At 51.5% G+C, this 20,967-nt stretch overlaps 1 protein-coding gene across 6 annotated transcripts in view; it reads left to right on the top strand.

The window, feature by feature from the left end:
• LOC119972690 (collagen alpha-1(XV) chain-like) overlaps positions 1-20,967 on the top strand; it is a 521,348-nt gene that overhangs the window by 285,630 nt on the left and 214,751 nt on the right. For all 6 annotated transcript variants that reach the window (XM_038809807.1, XM_038809806.1, XM_038809803.1 and 3 more), the window contains one exon: positions 10,619-10,768. In XM_038809807.1, the coding sequence (XP_038665735.1) occupies positions 10,619-10,768 (150 nt within the window). The remainder of the gene's footprint in view (positions 1-10,618; positions 10,769-20,967) is intronic.

Genomic DNA, 20,967 nt, shown 5'->3' with positions numbered 1-20,967 from the left:
GGCAGTGTTCAGCCAATTCTATTCACCCTACGTGATATCACGAAACAACTGAAGGCAGTGGACACTGCAAAGATTATGAACCCTGACAATGTTCCAGCAATAATACTGAAGACTTGTTGGGTCAGTGAGTGGGAGGTCAGAACTTGCTGCACCCCGAGCCAAGCCGTTTCAGTACAGCTACGTCATCGGCACTGTGGAAAATGCCCAGGTATGTCCTGTATTACGATCCAGGACCAGGCCCCAACAATGGCTAGGATACTGGATAGAAACCCCAATATTTAATTTTAATTTTGTAAGACTGTGAGGAAAGGATACCTCTTTCCAGGAGTGATTTCTTGTAAATTGGGATATGGTATCTTAAAACAAAGTTTATTACGAACACAGTATTAAAATATCTTTAACATTACAGAAGAAAATATCTTACAATTACTCCTTAAACAATGCAAACTCCTTAAACAATGCAAACCAATCTCAGGTCAACATCCACTTTTAAATATAGTTAGCAGACCAGGCATTCTTGCAGAAGAGATGTTCTTTGAGACTGATTTACGACATAGACCTGAATCCTGTCAGAACAATGCAGGGTCTCCAGCTGAAGTCTTCAGAATCTGTCTTCATGGTTTGATTTCCAGGAACCAACTAACTCTCTGAACTGTTTGGAAAGTAATTGCTAGTCTGTCTGAACTGTCTTAACTGAACTGCATCGAGAGCAAATGCTTGACTTCTGTTCATATCCCAATCTAAACCTAAATTACTGTTTGCACTCTTCCACTATTGACACTGCCATTTCCCTACTCTTCTGGTCACTTCTTCCCTCGCCTATTCCCTCTTGTTTGCCGCTTCCCTCTACTGAACCCTCACTGTGATAAAAGAAGCAATAACAACAAAGGTCGGGGGCAGATTGGGCAATGAGCTGGAGGGGTGGTGTTGGGGAGACTTGGTGGAGCAGGAGGATCAGCGATCGGGACAATCAGCGAGTGGGAGGATCAGCGAGTGGGGGGATCAGCGAGTGGAAGGATCAGCAAGTGGGAGGGTCAGCGAGTGGGAGGGTCAGCGAGTCGCAGGTTCAGCGAGTGGGAGGGTCAGCGAGTGGGTGAATCAGCGAGTGGGAGGGTCAGCGAGTGGGTGGATCAGCGAGTGGGAGGGTCAGCGAGTGGGAGGATCAGCGAGTGGAAGGAGTGTTCATAGTTCTTTGAAAGTTGTCACTCAAGTGGATAGAGCTGTGAAGAAGGCCTATGGTGTGCTAGCGTTCATTAGCAGAGGGATTGAATTTAAGAGCCGTGAGGTGATGATGCAGCTGTACAAAACCTTGGTCAGGCCACATTTGGAGTACTTTTTTTTTTTTAAATAATTTTTATTGAGAAATTTTGATTTTATACAACAATAACGCACCTTAGTAAAATACCGAAAATAACAATAATATTAACAATCATATACATTCGCCCCATCCCCATGAACAACCCAGCATTTTAACAACAACGCAAATTAACACACTATAAAGTTACAGAATAAACACTACAATAATGCACCCCCCCCCCCCCCCCCCCCCCCCCACCCCCCGGGTTGCTGCTGCTATTGACCCAGTTACCTATCTCTGAGCCAGGAAGTCCAGAAAAGGCTGCCACCGTTTATAGAACCCTTGTGTTGATCCTCTCAGGGCAAATTTGACCTTTTCCAATTTTATAAATCCCGCCATGTCACTGATCCAGGTCTCCACGCTTGGGGGCTTCGCATCCTTCCACTGTAGCAGAATCCTTCGACGGGCTACTAGGGACGCAAAGGCCAGGACCCCGGCCTCTTTCGCCTCCTGCACTCCCGGCTCCACCCCAACCCCAAAAATCGCGAGTCCCCACCCTGGCTTGACCCTGGATCCAACCACCCTCGACACCGTCCCCGCCACCCCCTTCCAGAATTCTTCCAGTGCTGGGCATGCCCAGAACATATGGGCGTGGTTCGCAGGACTCCCCGAACATCTGGTGCACCTGTCCTCACCCCCGAAGAACCTACTCATCCTAGTCCCGGACATGTGGGCCCGGTGCAGCACCTTAAATTGGATGAGACTAAGCCTCGCACATGAGGAGGAAGAGTTGACTCTCTCCAAGGCCTCCGCCCAAGTCCCGTCCTCTATCTGCTCCCCGAGTTCCTCCTCCCATTTAGCCTTCAGCTCCTCCACTGACGACTCCTCCACCTCCTGCATTACCTTATAGATGTCAGACACCTTCCCCTCTCCTACCCACACCCCCGAAAGCACTCTGTCCATCGTCCCCTGCGAGGGCAGCAAAGGGAATCCCTCTACCTGTCGCCTAGCAAACGCCTTTACCTGCAGGTATCTGAACATGTTCCCCTGGGGAAGGCCAAATATATCTTCCAGTTCCCCCAGGCCCGAAAACCTCCCGCCAATAAACAGGTCCCTCAATTTGCTGATGCCCGCCCTTTGCCATCCCCTGAATCCCCCATCCGTGTTCCCCGGGATGAACCGATGGTTGCCACCCAGTGGAGCCTCCATCGAGCCCCCTGTTTCCCCCCGATGCCGTCTCCACTGTCCCCAGATTCTTAGGGTTGCCGCCACCACCGGGCTCGTGGTATACCTCTTGGGGGAGAGCGGCAACGGTGCCGTTACCATGGCACCCAGGCTCGTACCTCTACATGACGCCATCTCCATTCTTTTCCACGCCGCCCCTCCCCCCTCCATCACCCATTTACGCACCATTGACACATTGGCTGCCCAATAGTACCCCAGAAGGTTGGGCAGCGCCAGCCCGCCTCTATCCCTTCCTCGCTCCAGGAACACCCTCCTCACTCTCGGAGTCCCATGTGCCCACACAAAGCTCAGAATACTGCCGGTCACTCTCCTAAAGAAGGCCCTGGGGATAAATATGGGCAGGCACTGAAAAAGGAACAAGAACCTCGGAAGCACTGTCATTTTGACGGACTGCACCCTCCCCGCCAACGACAATGGCAGCATGTCCCACCTCCTGAACTCCTCCTCCATCTGATCTACCAGTCTAGTAAAGTTATGCTTGTGGAGAGTCCCCCAGTCCCTGGCCACTTGCACCCCCAGGTACCTAAAGCTCTCCCCTGCCCTCCTAAGCGGGAGCCTACCAATTCCTTCCTCCTGGTCTCCAGGGTGCACCACAAACACCTCGCTCTTGCCTAAGTTTAATTTATAACCTGAGAAGGTCCCAAACTCGGCTAGTAACTCCATCACTCCCGGCATCCCTCCCACCGGGTCCGCCACATACAGTAACAGGTCGTCGGCATACAACGACACCCTATGTTCCTCTCCACCTCGCACCAAGCCTCTCCACCTCTCTGAATCTCTCAATGCCATCGCCAGCGGCTCGATTGCCAGTGCAAACAACAAGGGGGACAAGGGGCAACCCTGCCTGGTCCCTCGGTAAAGCCGGAAGTACTCCGACCTCCTCCTATTCGTGGCCACGCACGCCATCGGGGCCTCATATAGCAGCCTTACCCATCTAATGAACCCTTCACCAAATCCAAACCTCCCCAACACCTCCCATAGGTACCCCCACTCCACTCTATCGAAGGCCTTCTCCGCATCCAGCGCCACCACTATCTCTGCCTCCCCCTCAACCGCCGGCATCATAATGACATTCAGCAATCTCCGCACATTCGTGTTCAGCTGCCTTCCCTTCACAAAACCTGTCTGGTCCTCATGCACAACCCCTGGCACACAGTCCTCTATCCTGGTGGCCAGGATTTTTGCCAGCACCTTAGCATCCACGTTGAGGAGAGATATGGGCCTGTATGAACCACACTGCTGGGGGTCCTTGTCCTTCTTTAAAATTAACGAGATCAGTGCCCGTGACATCGTCGGGGGCAAAGTCCCCCCTTCCCACGCTTCGTTGAGTGTCCGCACCAGCAAGGGGCCCACTAGGTCCACGAACTTTTTATAAAATTCCACCGGGAACCCATCCGGCCCCGGTGCCTTCCCTGACTGCATCTGCCCGATCCCCTTAACTAGCTCCTCCAGCTCAATCGGTGCACCCAGCCCCTCCACCTTCTCCTCCTGCACCTTCGGGAAAGAAAGCCCGTCGAGGAACCTCTTCATTCCCCTCCTCTCCCCCGTTGGCTCCGACCGATACAGTTCCCCGTAAAAGTCCTTGAAGACCTCATTCACCTCTACCCCCTTCCGCACCACATTCCCACTCTTGTCTCTCACTCCAGCAATCTCCTTAGCCGCATCCCGCTTACGGAGCTGATGAGCCAGCATCCTACTCGCCTTTTCACCATGTTCGTACACTGCCCCTTGTGCCTTCCTCCACTGTGCCTCCGCCTTTCTAGTGGTCAGAAAATCAAATTTAGCCTGCAGGCTGCGCCTCTCCCCCAACAGTCCCTCCTCTGGTGCCTCTGCATACCTCCTGTCCACCTCCAGCATCTTTCCCACCAGTCTATCCCTCTCACTCCTCTCGCTCCTCTCCCTGTGTGCCCGGATGGATATCAGCTCCCCACGAATTACTGCCTTCAGGGCTTCCCAGACCATCCCCACCTGAACCTCCCCCGTATCATTCACCTCAAGGTACCCCTCAATACTTGCCCGGACCCTCCTACACACCTCCTCCTCCGCCAACAACCCCACATCGAACCGCCACAACGGACGTTGGTCTCGCACCTCTCCCATCTCCAACTCTATCCAATGCTGAGCGTGGTCGGAGATTGCAATGGCCGAATACTCGGCCTCCTCCACTCTCGGAATCAGTCCCCTACTCACCACGAAGAAATCTATCCGAGAGTAGACCCTATGTACGTCGGAGAATAAAGAGTACTCGCATGCCCTCGGCCTTACAAACCTCCATGGATCCACCCCACCCATCTGGTCCATAAACCCTCTCAGTACCTTGGCCGCCGCCGGCCTCCTACCCGTCCTAGAGCTGGACCGATCCAGTGAAGGATCCAACACCGTATTAAAGTCCCCCCCTATGATCAGACCTCCCGCCTCCAGATCCGGGATCCGTCCCAACATACGCCTCATAAAGCCCGCATTGTCCCAATTTGGGGCATACACACTAGCCAGTACCACCTTCTCTCCTTGTAGCCTGCCCCTAACCATCACATACCTACCCCCCTTATCCGCCACCACCTCTGATGCCTCAAACAACACATTTTTCCCCACCAGAATCGCCACTCCCCGGTTCCTCACATCCAACCCCGAGTGGAAAACCTGCCCCACCCATCCCTTCCTCAGGCGGACCTGGTCCGCCACCCTCAGGTGGGTCTCCTGAAGCATTGCCACATTCGCCTTTAGCCCCTTCAGGTGAGCCAGTACCCTCGACCGCTTCACCGGCCCATTCAACCCTCTCACATTCCAGGTGACCAACCGGATCAGAGGGCGTCCCGCTCCCCTCCCCCGTCGGCTAGCCATAGCCCGTTGACTGCCCGCCCCAGGCCAGCACCCCCTGCCCGACCCCGTCCCCATAGCGACAACCCCTCACCTCTGTCCCCCCAGCCCCCACCAGCTCCTTCTTGACCCTACCAGCAGCAACCCGGTATTCCCCTTTCCCCCCCTCCCTTCCCCCCCAGGCTAGGAACCCTCCCAGCCGCGAACCGTCCTCCATTGTACTTCCGTGGGTCAGCTAACTTCTGCTGACCCCGGAAACTCCCGCCAAAGCCTGACCCCTCCCGAAGTGGGATCATCCCCCAATCTATCCCCCCTCCTGGCACCGCTCCAGCGCGGGGAAGAACCAGTTAAGGCCCCGCCTCCCCCGTCACCATCTCCACCCCCCAGCCCCGCAGCACGGGAAACCAGAGGAAAGCACTGCCCCACCACACCCTTCTGACGCAGCTCCCAAATATCAGCCCCACTCCATACCCCCACTCCGGCATAGAATACAACATACCCCCCCGACCCTCCCCTCAAGATACACAGCCCAGACAATGTCCCACAGCACAAAAACAAAAACATAGCAGAACAACCCCTCCGTAAATAACCATATCAAAATTGCAAAAGTATTAAAACAAGAAGAAAACAACAGAAGAAAAAGAGAACACAGCAACAGCAGAATCCAGCACTAATATCTTACAGCCGACCTCGCAACCCCCAACCCCTAGTTCAAGTCCAGTTTCTCCGTCCGCACGAAGGCCCACGCCTCCTCCGGGGAATCAAAATAATAATGCCGGTCCGAATAAGTTACCCACAGGCGCGCGGGCGGCAACATTCCGAACTTTATCTTTTTTCTATAAAGCACGTCTTTCGTCCGATTAAATCCGGACCGCCGCTTAGCCACCTCCGCACTCCAGTCCTGGTAGATCCGCACTACCCCATTCTCCCAATTGCTGCTCTTCACCTTCTTGGCCCAGCGCAGCACGCACTCCCGATCACTGAACCGGTGGAACCTCACCAGCACCGCACGCGGGGGTTCATCTTCCTTGGGCCTCCTGGCCAGCACCCTGTGCGCTCCCTCCAGCTCCAAGGGCAGATGGAGAGATCCGGCCCCCACTAGCGAATTCAGCATTACAGCCACATAGGCTGTCAGGTCCGATCCCTCCAGCCCCTCTGCAAGGCCCAAGATCCGCAGGTTTTTCCGCCTCATGCGGTGATCCAGCTCCTCGAAGCGTTCCTGCCACTTCTTGTGGAGTGCTTCGTGCCCCTCCACCTTACTCACGAGGACCACGGCCTCCTCCTCTCGTTCAATGGCCTGCGTCTGCAACTTCTTGATGGCAGTACCCTGGGTGGACTGAATCTCTGACAGCCTTCTGTTTGTTTCCTGCAGAGAGCTCAGTACTTCATCCTTGAATTCTTTAAAGCAGCGCAGGAGATCAGTTTGTTGTTTCTGGGCCCAGAGTCTCCACCCCTCTGGAGCTTTGTCAGTGGCCATCTTGGATCCCTTCCCCCGTTTTTTCTGAGGAGCTGCTGCTGTTTTTTCCACCTTTCCACTCCGAGTTCGAGTCATGGACTGCAGGGAAAGTCGTTCAGCACACCTTCCCCCACCGGGAGACGTCGAAAAATTTCCGTTTTGGGCTCTCAAAAGAGCCGAAAAATCTCTTTAAAACGGGAGCTTCCAAATGTGTAGCTTACTGATCCATCACAGCCACGGAACCAGCCACATTTGGAGTACTGTGTGCAGTTCTGGTCACCTCATTTTAGGAAGGATGTGGAAGCTTTGGAAAAGGTGCAAAGGAGATTTACCAGGATGTTGCCTGGAATGGAGAGTAGGTCATACGAGGAAAGGTTGAGGGTGCTAGGCCTTTTCTCATTAGAACGGAGAAGGATGAGGGGCGACTTGATAGAGGTTTATAAGATGATCAGGGGAATAGATAGAGTAGACAGTCAGAGACTTTTTCCCCGGGTGGAACACACCATTACAAGGGGACATAAATTTAAGATAAATGGTGGAAGATATAGAGGGGATGTCAGAGGTAGGTTCTTTACCCAGAGAGTAGTGGGGGCATGGAATGCACTGCCTGTGGTAGTACTTGAGTCGGAAAATTTATGGACCTTCAAGCGGCTATTGGATAGGTACTTGGATTAGGGTAGAATAAGGGAGTGTAGGTTAACTTCTTAAGGGCAGCACGGTAGCATTGTGGATAGCACAATTGCTTCACAGCTCCAGGGTCCCAAGTTCGATTTCGACTTGGGTCACTGTCTGTGTGGAGTCTGCACATCCTCCCCGTGACTGCGTGGGTTTCCTCCGGGTACTCCGGTTTCCTCCCACAGTCCAAAGATGTGCAGGTTGGGTGGATTGGCCATGAAAAATTGTCCAAAATTCTATGATTAACCTAGGACAAAAGTTCGGCGCAACATCGTGGGCCGAAGGGCCTGTTCTGTGCTGTATTTCTCTAATCTCTCTAATCTCTAATCAGCGAGTGGGAGGATCAGCGATCGGGACAATCAGCGAGTGGGAGGATCAGCGAGTGGGAGGGTCAGCGAGTGGGAGGATCAGCGAGTGGGAGGGTCAGCGAGTGGGAGGGTCAGTGAGTGGGAGGGTCAGCGAGTGGGAGGGTCAGTGAGTGGGAGGGTCAGCGAGTGGGAGGGTCAGCGAGTGGCAGGATCAGCGAGTGGGAGGGTCAGCGAGTGGGAGGGTCAGTGAGTGGGAGGATCAGCGAGTGGGAGGGTCAGCGAGTGGGAGGGTCAGCGAGTCGCAGGTTCAGCGAGTGTGAGGACCAGCAAGTGGGAGGATCAGCGAGTGGGAGGGTCAGCGAGTGGGAGGGTCAGCGAGTGGGAGGGTCAGCGAGTGGGAGGGTCAGCGAGTGGGAGGGTCAGCGAGTGGGAGGGTCAGCGAGTGGGAGGGTCAGCGAGTGGGAGGGTCAGCGAGTGGGAGGGTCAGCGAGTGGGAGGGTCAGCGAGTGGGAGGGTCAGCGAGTGGGAGGGTCAGCGAGTGGGAGGGTCAGCGAGTGGGAGGGTCAGCGAGTGGGAGGGTCAGCGAGTGGGAGGGTCGGCGAGTGGGAGGGTCGGCGAGTGGGAGGGTCAGCGAGTGGGAGGGTCAGTGAGTGGGAGGGTCAGTGAGTGGGAGGGTCAGCGAGTGGGAGGGTCAGTGAGTGGGAGGGTCAGCGAGTGGGAGGGTCAGTGAGTGGGAGGGTCAGCGAGTGGGAGGGTCGGCGAGTGGGAGGGTCGGCGAGTGGGAGGGTCAGCGAGTGGGAGGGTCAGCGAGTGGGAGGGTCAGTGAGTGGGAGGGTCAGTGAGTGGGAGGATCAGCGAATGGGATGATCAGCGAGTGGGAGGATCAGCGAGTGGGAGGGTCAGGGAGTGGGAGGGTCAGCGAGTGGGAGGTCAGTGAGTGGGAGGTCAGTGAGTGGGAGGTCAGTGAGTGGGAGGTCAGTGAGTGGGAGGGTCAGTGAATGAGAGGGTAGCAGAATTGGGATGGTAGGGGAGTGGAAGAGTAGGGGAACAGGAGGGTAGGGGAGCCAGAAAGTGGGCAAATGGGAGGGCAGGAGAGGGTAGGGGTATCGGAGGGTAGGGGAGTGGGGAGGCCTCTCCAAAATGGTAGCAATCAGGACAAGTAATGTCACGTTTGTCAGGCATGAAATGATGGTAAAACAGAATTCCTGAGGCAATGTGCAATATAATGTTCAAGTGGAACCAGTTAAAATAGTGCAGTTTAAAACTGTGACGTGGTTAAAATTCTAATTTGAAAGACTATGGATGTGATTCACCGGAAGAATTTCAGTTTTGGGTGCATTTCGCAGTGTGTTTCACGACAGCTGCAATGCCAAGATTGACACCGTTATTCAATGGCATTTAGCTGGGTTCCTTTAGGGTGTTGAGGTGTTTCTCCCCGTTGAGGCCACACTTTGAACTTGCCCACAGGACAGGCTCCTTCCAGATTGAGGCATAAGTTTGTCCTGATCTGTACACTGCCCCCTCCCCCATTTTCAGGAATTCCCGCTTTCAGGACTGCTTCTCACCTCCGCAACCATCCTACAGCTTCCTCAACAACCCCCCCACTTCATGGGCATGACCCCTCAGGCCACGACCTTTGAGAGTGCCAACCTGGAATCTGGGCACCTTGGCACTGCCAGCCGGCACCCTGGCAGTTCCCTGGAAACCTAGCAGTACCAATCAGGTGCCCTGATTGGTGACACTGCCAGGGTGTCAACTGGCAGTGCCAAGGTGCTGTTACTACCCTGCCCTATCCCTGACCACCCGGGGGCTCTATTGGCCTACGTGAAACCCCCCCACCCGGAGGTGCCATGTGGAAATCAGTACTAAACGGCGCCTGGTTGAGGCCTTGCAGGTGTGGCCGTTGACTTCCCCCAGCGCCAGGTGAATACGGCATTGGAATATTTTTGCCGCATTGAAATATTGTTATCTGGATCGCGCCCAGCGTAGGTATGATCCAAATCGTACTGGGCAGTTGTGACTTGCATGCGGTCTCATTCCCGATGCAAAGCCCAATTTGGGGCTCTCCCAAGATTCACCCTTCACGCCTTGCACGGTGGGCAAACCGCGCCCTATGCCTTTGAACTTGGACTGATAAGTGGGAAGTAACATTCAAACCACAAAGTACCAGGCAACGACCATCTTCAAAAAGAGAGAATCTAAGCATCTCCCCATGACATTCAGTGGCATTACCATCACTGAATTGCCCCTGTATCAACATCCTGGGGATTACTATTGACCAGAAACTAAATTGGACCAGCCATACTCTTCTCCCTTTCTAAATCTTTGTTATATTATCGACCTTTCATTTAATGTGCAGTCACTTCTCCTCCCGGAAGTTACTAGCTGGAAGAAATGATCTTAGTTTGCTTTCAATCATTCTGGACATGGGCATGACGAGCAAGGCCAGTATTTATTGCCCATTCCTCAATTAATCGGGAAAGTAGTGGGGGGCTGCATTCTTGAATCACGGGTTGCAGTTCATACAATTAAGTAGCTTTCTTGGCCACTTCAAAGAGCAGTTAAGAGAGTCACAATGGGGCCGGATCAGGTAGGGTCACAGACTTCCTGACATGTTATTGAACTAGTTACCATTTTAATTCAACAGCTCCATGCTATCAGCTTTTTGTTTGCTGTTTTCGTTTTTGTATTTGAAGCTTAATTCAAGTTCTCAGACTGCCATGGTGGGATTATCGACTTACATTTTCTGGATTATTAGTCCAGTATCATAACCACTGGCTCCCATACTACAAGTTTATTGTGTGCCATTCTGTTTTCTAGGGTCTCCCTGGGCCACCTGGCCCTCCAGGATTGCCAGGACCACCAGGTATCTCTGCACAATCAGAATTGATGAATGCAAATATTGTTGGCTCCCCAGGAGCACGTGGGGCCCCTGGTCAACCTGGACAAGAGGGTAAATTGGGTGAGCCAGTAAGTAAATACCAATTTCCATTTTTCATATCTGTTAATTGGCTTTCCTTTTACTGCTTTTCTTTCTGATCAGAACCTGACAGCACTCGCCTGTCACATTGATGTACTCTGACTTTAACATTTTACAGGTATTTGATGTGGAAGTTAGCGGTTCTGGTGAGGTATTCAGATTCATTGCACTTCCAATTTGATTATATAAGCAGGCTAAAGAGGCAGTTTTTAAAATTTTATTTTTTAAAAATCAGCCTGTTAAGGGCATCATGTTTCTGACACTTAACATTCTGTATTGTTGGCTATTCTTCTATATGATGCATGCGTTCTGCATTAATCTGGCAAACTGCTAGTGTGTTATGAAAAAAGGTGCAGTTACATCTCAGCGGTAGAATTGAGGGAGGGAATGTTTCTTTGTGCTCATATGTATAAGATCACAAAGGGTAATATCATGAAACTTAAATAAGTATACTCATACTTAACTAAATATACCCATAAGTATACTCATATATACAGCTTGAGCAATAATGAATGTTAACCTTGTAGTATTGTCCAATTGGATGTCTGCACTCTTTTTCAGAACATCGGGCTAATTCATTTTAGGAGAAAATATGAGGAAATACTTTTTGAACAGAAAGTATTTCTCGTCCTCCTCCATCCCTCCACCCACAACCCAAATCAGCCAATCTTTACTTCCCTTTAATCCCTCCCCATTTGTTCAGTGGCAGTCACCATCCTGAAGTATGCCTGAGCAGTTACTCTTACTCCAGATCCACTTTTCCTTCTTCTCGCAGATCTGTTGGTGTCCAGCTTGTGCGTTCAATTTCTCCTCTTGCCCTTCTATTGCCGTTTTAAAGTTAATGAAGTTTCTGGTTAACTGTCCAGTTCCCCAGCACCATGGATTTCTGCCAGAACCTTTACGCTCTGAGGAAGTGTTGGCCTTTTTACAGAGGTTGCTCTTACCTATTATGTGCACACCAGGAATGTTTCCATTCTCAAAATTCCTTCACCTCAGGCCCCTTTCATGTTACACAACCCTTCATTAGCTCACAGTCCAGTGCTGATACACTGCAATGCCACCCTTGTAGCTCCTTCAGTGGAGCAGTGAAGATGTCAATTCTTTCCATTTTTCAAAGACACCTGTCTGGGTCTTCCTCCTTTGCCAGAGTTTAGAGCTGACAGGTGATGAGCAGCTTTATAATAAACTCAATGGAAATGATTGGCATCATTAATGATGCAGGTTTGGTTGGATGATGTGAACGTCTGAGTGGTTGGGGCCGCAAATGAAATTTGAGATGAGGACAGTTAAAAGAACATAGAACATTACAGCGCAGTACAGACCCTTCGGCCCTCGATGTTGCGCCGACCTGTGAAACCACTCTGAAGCCCATCTACACTATTCCATTATCGTCCATATGCCTATCCAATGACCATTTGAATGCGTTTAGTGTTGGCGAGTCCACTACTGTTGCAGGCAGGGCATTCCACGCCCTTATTACTCTCTGAGTAAAGAACCTACCTCTGACATCTGTCCTATATCTACCACCCCTCAATGTAAAGCTATGTCTCCCCGTGCTAGACATCACCATGTGGGACCTTGTCAAATGCTTTGCTGAAATCCGTGGCAACTACATCAAATGCACTACCCTCAACTACACACTTAGTCATGTGCTCAAAAAATTCTATCAAATTTGTTAGGCACAATCACCCTCTGACAAAGCCATGGTGACTATTCCTGATCAAACCTTTGCCTCTTCAAGTGGAGATAAAGTCCTTCAGAATGTTCTCCATTAGTTTCCTCACCAGCAATGTGGAGACTCACTGGCCTGTAGTTCCCGGTCTTATCCCTACAGCCTTTCTTGAATAGTGGGATCACATTCACGGTTCTCAGTACAGCACAGAACAGGACCTTTGGCCCTCGATGTTGTGCCGAGCATTGTCTGAAACCAAGATCAAGCTATCCCACTCCCTGTCATTCTGGTGTGCTCCATGTGCCTATCCAGGTGGGGGTTTCGATGTCTGTCTTTATGTGTGGTGTAGTGTCCGGGCTGGTGGTGGCCTGTTGGCTGGGAGTGTTCGGGGCTGATGTGGGGTTTGTAACAAAAGTCCATTGCACGCGCAGTTGCAGAACATAGAACATAGAACAGTACAGCACAGAACAGGCCCTTCAGCCCTCAATGTTGTGCCGAGCCATGATCACCCCACTTAAACCCACGTAACCCCGTAACCCAACAATCCCCCCATTAACCTTACACTACGGGCAATTTAGCATGGCCAATCCACCTAACCCGCACATCTTTGGACTGTGGGAGGAAACCGGAGCACCCGGAGGAAACCCACGCACACACGGGGAGGACGTGCAGACTCCACACAGACAGTGACCCAGCCGGGAAACGAACCTGGGACCCTGGAGCTGTGAAGCATTGATGCTAACCACCATGCTACCGTGAGGCCCCAAGTCCAGCGATGATCCAAACGCATGTCAGCAGTCTTTGCTTCATCCTGTGTTGTCTGTTTTCCATGTAATCCTGGGGATGCAAGCATAGTATCCGTTATTATCTTTGGTTAATATCTCGTTTTATTAGTCTTTCTCTCCTTACTCCAATTACCCATTATGATTGTCAACATGTGTGACTGCCTCATTTTTGAAATATCATTTTGGAGAGTCAAGAAATGCAAATTTTTAAAGTACAGAGACTCTCTCAGCTTGTGGTCAATGCGGGGAGTGGGCGGACAATTTCTTCGACCAGTCTTTTCTTTACTTGCTTAAGGTTGAGGTTTATCTTAACCAGCCGAATTTCAGGGTGGCCAGTTTAATAGTTAGCCGCAATCGCATTTGGCCTGGGGTGTAACTAGGATATGGAGTCGGTGTAGTGTGACCGAAGAAGAGAGGAAGGAGGAGAGAGTGGCATTGCTGAGGTGTCCCTGCCATGAGAAGTGGCGGGTAAGCACTCACAGTTTGCATGGGGCAGCTGGGACCTTGTAGCTGCTGTGGGTGGTGTTCTCTTTCATATATGGGGGCTAGTCTAGCTGGTGGTGGGGGTCTCCTGCAATCTCGGGCGAAGTGTCCTGACTGCCCACAGTTGTAACATGATCCCGGGGGCACGTAAGGTGGAGCAGGCTCTCTGGTGGATTGCTCCCTTGGGTATGGTTCGCTGGGATTTTGGACTTCTTCTCTACCCTCGTTTATCCACGCGGGGGACTGACTAGTCCTAACTGGATGGATGGTGGCTTAGAACATAGAACATAGAACGATACAGCGCAGTACAGGCCCTTCGGCCCTCGATGTTGCACCGACATGGAAAAAAAACTAAAGGCCATCTAACCTACACTATGCCCTTATCATCCATATGCTTATCCAACAAATTTTTAAATGCCCTCAATGTTGGCGAGTTCACTACTGTTGCAGGTAGGGCATTCCACGGCCTCACCACTCTTTGCGTAAAAAACCCACCTCTGACCTCTGTCCTATATCTATTACCCCTCAATTTAAGGCTATGTCCCCTCGTGCTAGCCACCTCCATCCGCGGGAGAAGGCTCTCGCTGTCCACCCTATCTAACCCTCTGATCATTTTGTATGCTTCCTGGCCATTCTGTTGAATCTGTTCCTGCAGTGACTGTTCCCATGCTCTAGATAAATGTCTCAGTATCCATGCTTCATTGTGTGCCTGTTCTGTGGGATCAAAGTTTCCGCAAGCCTTTTTACCTGCTTCTGTGGCATGGGAGACTAAAGTGCGGGTCCATTTGGTATTGTCTTCAGCATCTAGGTTAGCGCAGTTTAAAACCCCAAATACTGCCTTAAAATGTATCCAGAGGCGACCGGCAAAGGCGGTCGGATGTTCTCCCTTTTTTTGCCTGCAGTAATTTAAACCCTCGACTGGATCTCCTTTGCCAAACCCGATGGCATCTAATATGGCTGTTTTCATTTCCTGGAGAGTTCCCCTGCTACATTTTGGGGTTCTGGCAAAGCTGACCTTACGGACTGGCTACGGCTCATAACTATTAGCTTTACTTCCTCTCTCTCATCTAGGCCGTACATAACCTTTTGTTGGTGCACCTCCTCAAAGAAGCTGTGCGGGTCTGCGGTGGGATGAAATAGAATAATTTTCACGCAAGGGTCTCTTAATTGCGTTCTGGATAGTGGGGTGCTGTAAACCTCCTGATCCGATGACCTGCGTTGTGTGGTAACTGGATTCATGGGTGTTGAATTGTGAGTGGGGGTGTGTGCTGCATGTGCAGTTGGTGCTGCGGGTGCTTTTTTTTTGGGGCATGAGGGGCACCGATTCTTCGAAGTGGTGGGGGGGGGAGAGAATCGCGGGGGCGCCAGGGGGGCGTGAAATTTGTCTGGGGGCCTTCCCGCGATTCTCCCACCCGGCATGGGGAGCGGAGAATTGCGCCCGGGTGGTTTGATTTTGATTTCCCGTGTCCTTTATGTCTTTTTGGGTGCTTTCATTTAACTCTTGCCAATCGGGAGCATCTTCCTCATCTAAATCCTGCCCGAAAGTGTACCTGAAGTCATTCGGTACTGAGTGTAGCGACTGTAACTTTTCTAGATTCTGTCGCTGTCATTCTCCGCTCCCGGGAAAAATCGGGAGGGCCGTCGTGAACTCGGCGGAGTTTCACGACGGCCTCGGAGGCCGGTCCTCGCCCCCTATTTTCCCCTCCCGGAGGGGCTAGGAGCGGCGTTCCATAACTCTCGGCCGCGGGGGCGTCGCGCCAAGAATGACGCGGCCGGCGTGCCTAATGTCGTCAGCCGCGCATGCGCAGGTTGGCCGGCTCCAACCTGCGCATGCGCGGCTGACTTCATGACGCTGACGGCACGAAACCGCGCATGCGCGGTGGCTGTCTTTCCCCTCAGCCCCGCAAGATCAAGCCGCCATGTCTTGCGGACCGGCGGAGGGGAAATAGTGCGTCCGATTTGGACGCCGGCCCGACGATCAGTGGGCACCGATCGCTCCTCCCGAGCACAGTCGTGTGCTCTTTCATTTCTAGGCCACCTACAAGCCCCAAATGGGCTTCTCACTCCCGTTTCACGACGGCAACGACCAGATGCGTTTGACACCGTCGTGAAACGGCCGCGTACGGCAGGCCGCTTGGCCCATCCGGGTCAGAGAATCGCCGTTCGCCGTGAAAAGCGGCGAGCGCCGATTCTTCGAAGTGGTGGGGGGGGGAGAGAATCGCGGGGGCGCCAGGGGGGCGTGAAATTTGTCTGGGGGCCTTCCCGCGATTCTCCCACCCGGCATGGGGAGCGGAGAATTGCGCCCGGGTGGTTTGATTTTGATTTCCCGTGTCCTTTATGTCTTTTTGGGTGCTTTCATTTAACTCTTGCCAATCGGGAGCATCTTCCTCATCTAAATCCTGCCCGAAAGTGTACCTGTAGTCATTCTGTACTGAGTGTAGCGACTGTAACTTTTCTAGATTCTGTCGGCATTTAGCATGGTCAACGGTACTCTGCCTCTGTTCCTTAGTGGAGTTGCGGAGCTACTTTTAAACCTGCGCATTTGCTAGTTAGCTGGGCGACCTGTTTTTCTGTTTCCTCTCTTACCAGGACTGCGCGCTGTGTATCTTGGCAGGCTTTATCATACTGGGTCTGGAAGCTACGAAGGTGAACCAGACAAGATTGATGTGCGCGTTTTACATTGGCCATTTCCTTATCCTTAGCTGCTAACTGTTCCCGGAGTTGCTCAATTATCTTCTCGCTTTCATTACTGTTGCCCTCGTTCTTTTCTTCCTTCTCAATTAACTGTCTACGGAGCGTCTTCACAACCTCCTCTGTGCCTCGCAACTGTGCCAAACAGGACACTATTGCCATCGGCTTTCTGACTTTCCCTACGTTTTTCTTGTGAACCTCGCGTAGGTTCTCCCACCAAGTCTGTCCTATCTTTCCTGGACCGGACTCATCATTCGCACAAAATTTCGACCAAAAGGGCCATTCTTTCCCCTTTAAGAACAGCGGATATGGCTTAAGCTATTTTCCGGCTCACAATCCCTCGATAGTTGTACACAATTTTAACGAGTTTACCTTACTCTTCCTGTTAGGTACGCATGCAGGTTAGTGCACACTTCCGAAATTCGGTTATTTGGTCGATATGGAACTTGCACTTGTGGTTCTTTCTCTTTCTCGCAATTGGATTAAAAGTTTGTCGGTTCTCTCGGAATGCTCCGCACCTTCAGGGGCTAGGTCCGCCCCGGAGTGGTTGGTGTCCCGCCGGCCGGCGGAATAGGGTTTGGCGCTACACCAACCGGCGCCGAAGGGCCTCCGCCGGCCGGCGCGAGTCGCCGCTTGCGTGAGAGCGCCAATGCGTGCTGCCGTCATCCCCACGCATGCGGGGGACGCTTCGTCTCCACATCGGCCATCGCGGAGGACCACATTGGCCGATGCAGAGGAATAGCGTGCCCCCACGGCACAGGCCCGCCCGCAGATCGGTGGGCCCCGACTGTGGGCCAGGCCACCGTGGGGGCACCTTCCGGAGCCATTTCCCCCCACAAGCCCCCAGGAACCCTGGAGCCCGCCCGCGCTGCCAGGTTCCGCTGGTAAGGGGACTCTAATTTAGGCTGGCGGGACCGGCTACATACGGGCAGGACTTTGGCCCATCGTGGGCCGGAGAATTCAAGCGGGCCCAGCGCCCATTGAGTCGCGCCGGACCCCGCCATTCTCCGAGGCAGGCGGTGCGACTCACGCTGGACCGGTTTTTGGGGCCGGGAGAATTGGGAGGACGGCGGGGGCGGGATTCACGCCGACCCCCGGCGATTCTCCCACCCGGCGGGGGGTCGGAGAATCCCGCCCAATATCTTTACGAGTTAAACTACACCCATCAGCTACAATAACCTATACTTATACTAGAAAGTGTGAAAAATAGATAAGTCCCCTTGGACCGGATGGGATTTATCCTAGGATTCTCTGGGAAGCTAGGGAGGAGATTGATGAGCCTTTGGCTTTGATTTTTATGTCATCATTGTCGACAGGAATAGTGCCAGAAGACTGGAGGATAGCAAGGAGAGGAGTAGAGACAACCCCGGTAACTATAGGTCAGTGAGCCTTACTTCTGTTGTGGGCAAAGTCTTGGAAAGGATTATAAGAGATAGGATTTATAATCACCTAGAAAGGAATAGTTTGATTAGGGGTAGTCAACATGGTTTTGTGAAGAGTAGGTCGTGCTCACAAACCTTGAGTTCTTTGAGAAGGTGACCAAACAGGTGGATGAGGGTAAAGCAGTTGATGGTGTACATGGATTTCAGTGAAGCGTTTGATAAGGTTCCCCACGGTAGGCTATTGCAGAAAATACGGAGGCATGGGATTCAGGGTGATTTAGCAGTTTAGATCAGAAATTGGCTAGCTGAAAGAAGACAGAGGGTGATGGTTGATGGGAAATGTTCAGCCTGGAGATCAGTTACTAGTGGAGTACCACAAGGATCTGTTTTGGGGCCACTGCTGTTTGTCATTTTTATAAATGACCTGGAGGAGGGCATAGAAGGACGGATGAGTAAATTTGCAGATGACACTAAAGTCAGTGGAGTTGTGGATAGTGCGGAAGGATGTTGCAGGTTACAGAGGGACATAGATAAGCCGCAGAACTGGGCTGAGAGGAGTTTAATGCAGAAAAGTGTGAGGTGATTCATTTTGGAAGGAGTAACAGGAAGACAGAGTACTAGGCTAATGGTAAGATTCTTGGTAGTGTGGATGAGCAGAGAGATCTCGGTGTCCATATACATAGATCCCTGAAAGTTGCCACCCAGGTTGATAGGGTTGTTAAGAAGGCGTACGGTATGTTAGCTTTTATTGGTAGAGGGATTGAGTTTCGGAGCCATGATGTCATGTTGCAGCTGTACAAAACTCTGGTGCGGCCGCATTTGGAGTATTGCGTGCAGTTCTGGTCACTGCATTATAGGAAGGATGTGGAAGCTTTGGAAAGGATGCAGAGGAGATTTACCAGGATGTTGCCTGGTATGATGGGGAGATCTTATGAGGAAAGGCTGAGGGACTTAAGGCTGTTTTCGTTAGAGAGAAGAAGGTTAAGAGGTGACTTAATTGAGGCATACAAGATGATCAGAGGATTAGATAGGGTGGACAGTGAGAGCCCTTTTCCTCGGATGGTGATGGCTCGCACGAGGGGACATAGCTTTAAATTGAGGGGAGATAGATGTAGGACAGATGTCAGAGGTAGGTTCTTTACTCAGAGAGTAGTAAGGGCGTGGAATGCCCTGCCTGCAACAGTAGTGGACTCGCCAATATTAAGGGCATTTAAATGGTCATTGGATAAACATATGGATGATAAGGGAATAGTGTAGATGGGCTTTAGAGTGGTTACACAGGTCGGCGCAACATCGAGGCCCGAAGGGCTTGTACTGCGCTGTAATAGATAGATAGAGAAATACAGCACAGAACAGGCCCTTCGGCCCACGATGTTGCGCCGAACTTTTGTCCTAGGTTAATCATAGAATTTTGGACAATTTGTCATGGCCAATCCACCCAACCTGCACATCTTTGGACTGTGGGAGGAAACCGGAGTACCCGGAGGAAACCCACGCAGTCACGGGGAGGGTGTGCAGACTCCACACAGACAGTGACCCAAGTCGAAATCGAACTTGGGACCCTGGAGCTGTGAAGCAATTGTGCTATCCACAATGCTACCGTGCTGCCCTTAAGAAGTTAACCTACACTCCCTTATTCTACCCTAATCCAAGTACCTATCCAATAGCCGCTTGAAGGTCCATAAATTTTCCGACTCAACTACTACCACAGGCAGTGCATTCCATGCCCCCACTACTCTCTGGGTAAAGAACCTACCTCTGACATCCCCTCTATATCTTCCACCATTTATCTTAAATTTATGTCCCCTTGTAATGGTGTGTTCCACCCGGGGAAAAAGTCTCTGACTGTCTACTCTATCTATGCCCCTGATCATCTTATAAACCTCTATCAAGTCGCCCCTCATCCTTCTCCGTTCTAATGAGAAAAGGCCTAGCACCCTCAATCTTTCCTCGTATGACCTACTCTCCATTCCAGGCAACATCCTGGTAAATCTCCTTTGCACCTTTTCCAAAGCTTCCACATCCTTCCTAAAATGAGGTGACCAGAACTGCACACAGTACTCCAAATGTGGCCTTACCAAGGTTTTGTACAGCTGCATCATCACCTCACGGCTCTTAAATTCAATCCCTCTGCTAATGAACGCTAGCACACCATAGGCCTTCTTCACAGCTCTATCCACTTGAGTGGCAACTTTCAAAGAACAATGAACATAGACCCCAAGATCTCTCTGCTCCTCCACATTGCCAAGAACCCTACCATTAACCCTGTATTCCGCATTCAGATTTGTCCTTCCAAAATGGACAACCTCACACTTGTCAGGGTTAAACTCCATCTGCCACTTCTCAGCCCAGCTCTGCATTCTATCTATGTCTCTTTGAAGCCGACAACAGCCCTCCTCACTATCCACAACTCCACCAATCTTCGTATCATCTGCAAATTTACTGACCCACCCTTCAACTCCCTCATCCAAGTCGTTAATGAAAATCACAAACAGCAGAGGACCCAGAACTGATCCCTGCGGTACGCCACTGATAACTGGGCTCCAGGCTGAATATTTGCCATCCACCACAACTCTCTGTCTTCTATCGGTTAGCCAGTTTGTTATCCAACTGGCCAAATTTCCCACTATCCCATGCCTCCTTACTTTCTGCATAAGCCTACCATGGGGAACCTTATCAAATGCCTTACTAAAATCCATGTACACTACATCCACTGCTTTACCTTCATCCACATGCTTGGTCACCTCCTCAAAGAATTCAATAAGACTTGTAAGGCAAGACCTACCCCTCACAAATCCGTGCTGACTATCCCTAATCAAGCAATGCCTTTCCAGATGCTCAGAAATCCTATCCCTCAGTACCCTTTCCATTACTTTGCCTACCACCGAAGTAAGACTAACTGGCCTGTAATTCCCAGGGTTATCCCTATTCCCTTTTTTGAACAGGGGCACGACATTCGCCACTCTCCAATCCTCTGGTACCACCCCTGTTGACAGCGAGGACGAAAAGATCATTGCCAACGGCTCTGCAATTTCATTTCTTGCTTCCCATAGAATCCTTGGATATATCCCGTCAGGCCCGGGGGACTTGTCTATCCTCAAGTTTTTCAAAACGCGCAACACATCTTCCTTCCTGACAAGTATCTCCTCAAGCTTATCAGTCTGCTTCACGCTGTC

Source organism: Scyliorhinus canicula, chromosome 10 (genome assembly GCF_902713615.1).
Source record: "Scyliorhinus canicula chromosome 10, sScyCan1.1, whole genome shotgun sequence".
In the NCBI taxonomy this organism is placed as follows: domain Eukaryota; kingdom Metazoa; phylum Chordata; class Chondrichthyes; order Carcharhiniformes; family Scyliorhinidae; genus Scyliorhinus; species Scyliorhinus canicula.
Note: the sequence above shows the minus strand (reverse complement) of the source record. Positions and strands in the feature narration are given on the sequence as shown.